Source organism: Heliangelus exortis, unplaced genomic scaffold (genome assembly GCF_036169615.1).
Source record: "Heliangelus exortis unplaced genomic scaffold, bHelExo1.hap1 Scaffold_132, whole genome shotgun sequence".
NCBI lineage: Eukaryota > Metazoa > Chordata > Aves > Apodiformes > Trochilidae > Heliangelus > Heliangelus exortis.
Window position 1 is genome coordinate 517,297 of NW_027285951.1, and position 8,802 is coordinate 526,098.

General features: G+C 60.0%; 1 protein-coding gene across 1 annotated transcript; it reads left to right on the forward strand.

The window, feature by feature from the left end:
• Positions 1-3,143: 3,143 nt before the first annotated feature.
• Positions 3,144-6,103, forward strand: LOC139790715 (uncharacterized). Its single transcript, XM_071732582.1, has 5 exons — positions 3,144-3,790; positions 4,098-4,253; positions 4,558-4,659; positions 5,098-5,461; positions 5,973-6,103. Exons 1-5 carry the CDS (start codon positions 3,617-3,619, stop codon positions 6,101-6,103), a joined length of 927 nt encoding a protein of 308 aa, XP_071588683.1. The 5' UTR covers positions 3,144-3,616.
• The last annotated feature ends 2,699 nt before the right edge of the window (positions 6,104-8,802 follow it).

An 8,802-nucleotide genomic window follows, 5' to 3' on the forward strand; every position in this document is an offset into this window, starting at 1 on the left:
TCTGCCCAGCCCCTGAGGGCTGTGGTTCTTCAGAGGCTGCCCAGGAGCCTCCATCCCTGGGAGATTCCCTGCCCCGTGCAGAGCCGGTCCCAGACATCTCCCTGCCCCCACGCAGTCCCGTGGCCCCACGGGCTCTCCCCGCAGGCCGTGCAGCCTTGGGGCCAGCAGCTCTGCCACCCCCATGCCCACCCCCCATGGCCTCTCCTCCTTCCCCAGGACTGAGCAGAGGTCCCTGAGCCGGCCCCGGCTGGCCTGGGTGGAGGATGAGGTGGAAGAGAGCGGTCTCCCCATCTTAAAGAAGAGGGCCCAGCTGCTGGAGACAGGTGAGTGAGGGAGTGAGTGGGTGAGTGAGTGAGTGAGTGAGTGAGGGGCTTTTGGCTGCTTTGCTGCTTTGCTGTGCTCCTGCATGGCAGTGGCTGCTGGGCACATCCCCAGCCTGATCCCTGCCAGTCCCCTCTTTGGGTCCGCCCGCCCAGAGCTGGCTCTGTCCTCGGGAGCTGGCACGGGGCTGGGTGCTGGGTAGGGCCCTTCAGTTAGTCCTGCCAGCACCTTCAGCTCCCCCTCCTCCCTTGCTTTGTTAGATTCCAATCCTGATGCCACCACCCTTTGGTATTCAGCTGCAAAGGGCCAGAAGATGTGTGCGGATGCTCTAGAAGAGTTAGGAGAGGTACCTCCAGAGACTGTCACCTGCCTTGTGCCTGCTCCAGCATATGTTCTGCTGGAGTTATGCTCCCCATAACCTTCTCTTGTTGCAGGAGCAGGACAAGGAGTGTCTGAAAGACCTGATAGCCACCTTTTGCCCCTCCAGCCTCAGGAGTCTGCAGGATGTCTTGCAGGTCTGGCATTTCCAGAGCAGGTCACAGTTTCCCCCGTGCAAACCCCCCAGGGAGGTTTCTCCCCCAAAGCCCTCTGCACCCTGAGGGGTACAGAGGCATAGAAAGGAGCAGAGGCTGCAGTGGGAAGGGGCTCTGGCCACCTCCTGGCCATGGCAGATTGGTGTGGGGATTCTTCCCTGAGGCTGGGAGGGAGAGCCAGGCTTTGCTGCTGTTCCCAGGAAGCTGTGGCAATCAGTCCCAGGGTAAGGAGCCTCAGGTCCAGACAAGCTCCAGTTCCCCTGACACCCCTTCCCAATGTCCTGGATACTCTGTGGGTATCTCTGGTCTCAGTCCTTGTGTTGGCACCTCCACTCCCTGGACTGAAAGGACAATGGGCAAAATCTTCCAGCTGCAGCCTGAGAGGGAGGGAGGGAGAGAGGGAGAGAGGGAGGGGAGAGAGCTGGCCCAAGCTCTGGGCTGCATCTTTGGGACTGGAGCACCAGGACCTGGCCAGGGAGCCTGGGCCTTGTGCTGCTGGGAGGGGCCCCTCCCTCCCTGTGTGTGGCATCTGAGGGGATGGTTGCAGCCCAGTGGCAGCAGCATCCTCCCCTCTGTTCCCTCCAGGCAGAAACACTCTTGAGGTGCATCCACAGAAAAGTGGAGGAGGTGTGCACAGAAGCAGGGCAGTTCGTCCTGAGATCAGTGCTCGGGCTGCTGAGCGAGTGCTGCCCCGAGGCAACAGTTAGGAGCCTGCTGAGGATCAGTCCCTCCTGTGACAAGTATGAGCCCCAAGAGCCCTGGGGACTTGCTGCGTAGCCCAGGCACAGCACAGTGGCCAAGGCAGCCCTGCTAACAGAGTGTTCTGGCTTGCAGCGCTGCGCTGGCCATGTGGGAGATGCTGCTGTCCCTGCCCAGCACTGCTGAGACAGTCCTTGACAGGCTGCTGGGTGTGATCCAGGGCTGGAGACCAAACTGTGCTATCCCATCTGTGAGTGAGCAGAGCAGGCCTTGCTTCAGGGCCTTCAGGGCTGTTGATGGCTCCCCAGGAAAAGAGACACAGCCCCTCCTGCCTGCCCCCAACAGCCCCCTCCTCCAGCACTTGTGGACACAGCCCCTGGGGGCCAGCAGGGACCTGCCCTGCACCAACCCCCCTGTTCCAGCCCCCCAAGGCTGCCCCGTGAGCTCCCCAAGGACGAATATGCCCCAGCAGCTTCCTTGCACTGAGAGCTGTCCCTGTGTCTTTCTGCAGGCAAGCCAGGTCCTGTACAGGCTCAGCCAGCGGCCCCGCTGTCAGAGGATCCTGGAAGGGCTCTTCCCCAGGCTCCTCATGACCCTGCTCTACAAACTTTCCCTGGCTGCAGTGATCCTGGAGCAGAAGCAGCCTGGGGCTGATCAACCCGTCCCCTTGAGGTGCGCCATCCCCTTCCCCTGCCATTCCCCTGGGCCCTGGGCCAGGGCCCCTGCTCTGTGTGTAACTGGACCTTGCTCTGCACACAGGTTGGCAGTGGAGGGCATTAAAGTTCTGCTGCACGCTGCTGGCTGTGAAGGGCATGTCCAGAACATCCAGAAGCAGGGCGGCTGGGACATGATGCTGCGAGCAGAGACCCTGGAGAGAGGAGTCAGATTGCTGGCCAGGTGAGAGCCCTTTGTAGCCAGCAGTGCCTCGGCAGCCCCATCCCCGGGGGCAGAGAAGTCCCCAGGCACCCAGGCCCCGGGCTGCAGCCGCAGCGCTGGCCAGGGAGCGATGCGAGTGGCGAGGGGTGCTCCTTGCCTGGGGAGAGAGCAGGGCGCTGTCAGCAAGTGGTGTGGAGGCTGTGGCTGGGGGCAAAGGCGTGTCCTGGCCTGGGCTGTCCTGGCTGGGCTGGGCAGGGCAATCCCAGCAAGGCTTTGCCTGCCCTGCTCACTGCCAGCACTGCTTTTCTTGCCCTGCCCTGCCCTGCCCTGCCCAGAGAGATGAGGAAGAGCCCGGCTGAGCAGCAAGCCTTCCTGTTCCAGCACGTGAAGGAGATTCTTGCTCAGAGGAGGGAATGGCAGATGAACTATGCCATGACTTTCTATAGTGAGGTAAGCCTGGTGGGAAGCAGTGCCTCTGCCAGATGCTCCTGAAGCCGTCCCTCTGGCACAGGCGGCTGCCGCCGGGTGGGATGCCAGTCCCTGGAGCTGGGACAGAGGGCTCTGCTGCCAGTCAGTCCCTGGGCCCTCCATCCAGCCCTCCCTGCTGGGGCAGTGCTCAGCACCCCCACGTGTCCACAGGCAGGGCTGCCTCCCGGAGGGGCTGCCCCCCCCCCGAGCTGGCAGCGTAACCAGGAGCTGCAGAGTGCCAGGGTCCCGCAGCTCTGCCCGTCTCTCACCGCTGTTGTTCTTTCAGCTGCTGGGCTGCCAGGGCCTGGGAAAGGATTGGAGTGACCTGCGCCTCCTCCACGCCTACCTGAGGCATGGCAGTCAGACAATCCGTCTGCGGGCACTCGAGGGCTTGGTGGCACTGTCAGGAGATCCGCAGATGGTGAGCGAGGCGGAGTCAGGCGGAGCCGCCTTGGCAGCCTGGGGCTGGGGCAGGGGTAACGCGCTGGCTTGGGCCTGGCTGAGAGGAAGGAGGTGGCTGTCAGCAGAGAGAGGGGTGGCTGAGCAGGGGCCACAGAGCCTTTGCTGTCCTGCTCTCTCCTTCATCCCCATCGGCATGCGCAGCGCCTGCCGGGAAGCCGGGGGGGAGGCTGGTGCTCAGCACACGGGGCGTTTGTGCCAGGCTGCTCCTCCACTGCTCCACCCTCACAGAAATTCTCTGTTTCCTCCAGGCAAGAGAAATGCGGGGCAGATCTCTGCTGGACAGGATCCTGAGGTGCCTGAAGGATCCATCCACAGCCATCAGGATGGAGGCCTTGCTCTTCTTCCAGACCATGATGGGTCAGCTGAAGAGGAAAGAGGCCAGCCCCATCGCTCTGCTGCTGGCACAGAAGCTCCCAGCCCTCTTTGGTGATGTAAGGCTGCTGTGGGACCTGATCCCGCAGAGGGGCAAGGGACAAGGACAGCTGCCCTCCAGCCCAGCCCCACGGGCAGCACTTGGGCAGGGCTGCTGCCCTCCTCACGGCCCTGGGCTCTGCTGGGAGGGCTCTGCTGGGAGGGCTCTGCACCCAGCATGGCTTCTCCTTGGCCTCGGCCTCTAGATAGGTGCCCCGAGCCCAGCAACCCCAGAGCACCTCCCCTCACGCTGACCACGTTAATGCTTTTGGTCACCGTGGCTGGGGAGAGGCTGTTGTGCAGTCACACTGTCTTCTTTCCTCCCAGGAGTCCAGCCAGGTGCAAGAGCTCTCCCTCAGCCTCTTTGGGGACACGATGAAGGCTATGGTGAGCAGAGACAAGGCAGAGATGAAGGAGGCGATACGCGGGGTCGTGGTCTCGCTCTTCCTGCACATGAATGCTGAGAGCAGGAGTGTGGCTGAGGTAGAGAGTTGAAAGCTGAGCACCTGCTTTGCCCTTCCTTCCCTTTGCCCCAGCCCTGGCAGCAGCAGCAGCTCAGCAGCTCTTGCCCATTTCTCTTGTGCTGGCTGTGAGAGTGCCATAACTGAGGCGGTGGCTGCCCCGTGTCCCTGCCTCGGGCATTGAAGCCCGGGCGTTCAGGCTCTGTCCCCAGCTGCCTCTTCCCAGAAGTAGCGGGGGACAGTTTGCAGCCTTGCCCAGAGGAGGGGGACGACAGGTCTCCTGCTCTGAGCTGTGGTGCCAGCTCCCACCTGCTGCTGTTTTGCAGGCCTCTGGCAAAACCCTCCTCATCTGTGCCAAGTTCCTGGGCTGGAGGAAGCTCAAGAGGGTGATCAAGAAGGGGAAGAACTGGATGATTGGAGAGACTTTGGTGAGGACAAGCCCCAGGTGCCAGGGCCTGGGCTGGGCAGGGGATGGATGCTCCATGTGCCCAGGGTGTGGATGTGCAGCTGTTCCTGGCTGTCCCTGATCCAGAGCAGAATGCACAGCTTGGAGCTCAGTCCCCCTTCTTTCCCCTTTCCCCAAGGCACAGCCAGGGCTTCTTCTGCAGGCCCCTCTTCCCCCCAGCCCCTGGGTGCTGCAGGAGCCCCCAGCCCACCTGGGCCCTGGCAGCAGCATGGAGGGGTCACAGTGCCCCCAGACCCCCTCTGAGAGCCTGTGGCTCTGGCTGCACCTCAGCCCCCCGGGGCTCCTGGCTGGCAGAAAGGAATGGCCTGGGGGGGAAGGGGTGGGATGGGCAGAGGGACTGCTCTGGCAGATGGGGAATGGTCTGTGCCAGCCCCATGACGTGACCTCGGGCACTCTCCAGCTGAAGCAGGACAGGAGCAGGGTGGAAGACTACGTGTGCTTCAGCCTGCACTACCTGTGGGACTCTCAGGCCGGCGTGAGAATGGAGGCCATCAGGTTCATAGGTGAGCCACAGCCCTGGGGACCCTCTTCTGGCAGCCCGGCCCCAGCCCCCGGCACTGCCCTGGCACCAGGAGCAGCCCTGTTGCTGTCCTGGGCAGGGCCCTGGCCTCCTGCTGCCCCCCCTGCCCTGCCCTGCCCAGGCCTCAGTGGCCTTGGTGGCCGCCTGGCTCAGTGTCAGCAGCGCCCTCGGGGACTTGCCCGGGGCCATCCCCGCAGAGTGCTGGGCAGGAGGGCGTGCGGCCGAGCTGGCCGGGCCGGGGGCTGTGCTGCCGCAGTGCTGGGGAGGGGGAGGTCTGACGGGAGCTCTGTGCACAGGGACTGCTGTGCGGCACCTGGGGAGGAATCGATCCAAACAGACACTGGAGGTTGTGTGGGATGGTGAGTAGGGTCAGAGGGTGCTGGTGGGGCAGGGGAGAGAGCCTGGGCAGGGTGCTGCCATTCCTGGCTCCGCTGCTGCGGGGAAAGGAGGGAGGGAGAAGCTGTGACTGTCCCATCCCTGGAAGTGTTCATGGCCAGGCTGGCTGTGGCTTGGAGCTCCCCGGCCAAGTGGGAGGTGTCCCTGCCCGAGGTGGGGGGTTGGGAATAGGCGATCCTTAAGAAGATCCCTTCCAGCCCAACCCAGTCTGGGAGCCTGGGATTCCTGAGCAGCAGCTTCCAGCTGCTCCCTTGGTCCCAGCTGCTCCTCCTAGTCAGGTAAAGAGAGGGATGGGCTTGCAGAGAAGGGGCTGTGCAGACAGCAGGGTTTCACCACCGCTCGCTTTCTTTCTGTTGCAGCCATCAATAGCTTGGAGTATGACCCTGATCCCTCAGTCAGGTCCTTAGCAGCTCAGACCTTGCACATCCTGCAGAGTGTGAGGGAGCCGAAGAGATCAAGATGGTCCTTCCCAGGCCTGTGCTTCTGCTGATGATGAGATGGGTCAAGGACAATCTTGCTGCCCCCATCAGGAGATGGTACTTTCACCACCGCCCCGTCACGGCTGCTGTTCCCTCATGTGCACCCCCGGGCTGTGCCCGACTGTCCCTGTCCAAACGAGTGCCCCCAGAACTCTCCTGTGCCCTGGCTCTCCCAGTTAAACCTCCCTAATGTCATCCCAGCAGGAGGAAGTGGCTGCACTGGGCCGAAGGTCCTGGTGGGAAGATGGCCTTGAGAAATTGTCCCTGACCTAAGGGCTCCTGGTGCAGATGGCAGCGTGGGAACAAAGATGGAAGCAGCAGCCCCGTGCCATGACCTCCTTTGCACAGGCAGCACCCAGAGCCTGCAGAGCACACAGCATTTGTCCTGGCCTCTCCTGCTACCTGCACATCAGCTGAGCCCTGTGAGTGCCCTGGCCCCAGCTTGTTGGACAGCCAGGTTCCCCTTCTTTAGGGTGGTGATGCCAGGAGGCAGAGGGCAGAAGGGAGTCAGGGTTTACCTCAGCAAAAAGCTCTTTTAAACCCTAGCACTGCTTTGTCTTCAGGGCTTTGTTTGGCAGCTGCAGGAAGAAGGCAGAGTGTAAAATGGAGGGTGTTTCACCTGAAATGATGAGCCTGGTCACCAAGCACAGCTACACCAGGGCAGTCCTGGGCACAGCTGAGGATGATGAACGTTTGCTCCTCGCAGCAGTTCCTGCTCAGTGTCATGGGCATCATCAGCTGGTGCTGAGTTCTTCCAGCCCACCTACAGGTGAGGAATTGCATCAGCACCCGGAGACTCCCAACTGATTCCAGCTCTCCCAAGCTGTGAGAAGCAGCTGCTGCATTCCTCTTCTGTCACTTCCAGGAGGTCACCAGGGTGTCTGCAGAGTTTTTGAACTCTCCCACAGAGACCTAGAGCAGTGGATTCAGACACCCAAACAAGATACCCTGTTGGAGGCTGTTTGGCAATGGATCCATCACCAGCTGCCCAAGAGGCTACAGGAGGTTCCAGCCTTGCTGGGCAGGGTCAGCGTCACCGGGTGGGCCCAGGTGGCTTGGGACAGCTGGGCAGGGCAGAGCTGAGCCAGAGCTGCTTTCCTTGTCTCATCAGAGCAGCAGGAGGTGCAGCCTCCTGGCCTCTGGAACAGCTCCCAACAGGTCAAAAAGGTCCCCAAATAAAATGTGGTGTTGGGAAAGTACAGCATGTGGTGAAATCTGTTGGATGGGACCTGGGCTCTGATCCTGGGACCGATCCTGGGCTCAAGGCATGACAGAATCCTAGGAGTTCTCCAGGCTCCATTTTCTCACCTCTCCTGTGATTGTAGAGGCAGAACACTGTGTATCCCTGCAGTGTCACAGTCAGGCTGCTCAGTGGCAGCTTCCCTCAGAGACTTTGGGGAAAAAACAGAGCTGTCTGTGGTTTGAGGATTCTCATGCAGATTGAGTCTGAGCAGTGCTGTGGAGCTCCAGCTTTGTGTGCAGTTCTGGGTGGTGCCCTGCAGAGGAAGAAGAGTGTAATGGCTGATGATGAATTTGTATTCCTAACCAGTAAAATTCAGGAAAAGAATTGAGTAAGAAGTGAATGTGGGGCTAAGCAAAGCAGTTGAGACATGGAATTTTTCCACTGAAACAGTGTGAACAAAACAAGGCCCTAGCGAGACTAACTTCTGTCTCAGAGATAATTAAAAGCGTCGGTCCTGTTCTTAAGACACTGCCAAGGCTAACGAGATACCAAAGGAATGTGAACGTCTGCAGAAGAAGAAAATAAAGATGTCACAACCAGCAGATAAGAGGAAAGTTATGGCTAGGGTCTGATATTGCCTTGTAACAGTATAATGAAGTCGGGGAAATCAAGAAAGGTAAAAAGTTCAAGCCTGAGGAAGAGCTCTTACTTCATCCAAAGACCCCCACGACCCCCGGATATCTCCCCAAAACCAGACTCTGCCCAGACTCCGACTATCATGAATATTATAATGGCATGATGTAATCCTATGAATATGTATGTAAACCCCCCTCCTTTTGAGTATACATAGAACTGGAATCAATAAAAGGTAATTCCAGAGCTTTAGGTGTGTGCGTGTGAGTGGAGCGGAGACTCCTACCTCCACTTCACTCCTCCAAGCCTCCTCTGCTCACTCTTCTGCTCTGCTTTCTTCCACACACCACTTTCTTCTCCAGCACCTCCTGCTGCAAAGGCAAGAGGACACAATCAGCACCCGCAAGTCCCCGCTCCTCCACCAGGCTGCTCTCCCCCATTGAAGCTCTCCACACCAGCCCTCTATTCCTCTCCAAGCCAAGATCCCCCAAGCCCCCCAGCGCAGCTTTTCTCACTAAATCACTGCTCCAGGCACCGGCCCAGGCACAGCTGGGCAAATGGAGCTGGCTGTGCAAAGCAGCGGGCAAAGAGGCTGCACAGCCCTGCTCACGGGGAGCTGGGGCTGCCTGGGGACACAGGGCTCCACGCCTCGGGACACACACCCTGACTCCAGGGCTGTCAGCAGGACAGGCAGCCAGGCAGGCACAGCCCCAGGCCCTGACTACAGGCGGTGTAATATATGTGTGCTTGGCAATTCATGGTAAATAACTAGGAAGTGTTTGCTAACCCAACTTTGAGAGTACTAAGAATTTATCTGCCTCCAACAATGTGAAATATGCAAACATACGGATTCGTTAGAACGAAATACAACTGTTCTTTGTGTAACTACAAGGC

Coding starts and splice junctions, on each gene's coding strand:
- LOC139790715 (XM_071732582.1), top strand. CDS start 3,617: ATGCGGGGCAGATCTCTGCTGGACAGGATCCTGAGGTGCCTGAAGGAT. Junction 3,791..4,097: donor TCCCAGCCCTCTTTGGTGAT/GTAAGGCTGCTG, acceptor CTTTCCTCCCAG/GAGTCCAGCCAGGTGCAAGA. Junction 5,462..5,972: donor AGCTGGCCGGGCCGGGGGCT/GTGCTGCCGCAG, acceptor TTTCTGTTGCAG/CCATCAATAGCTTGGAGTAT.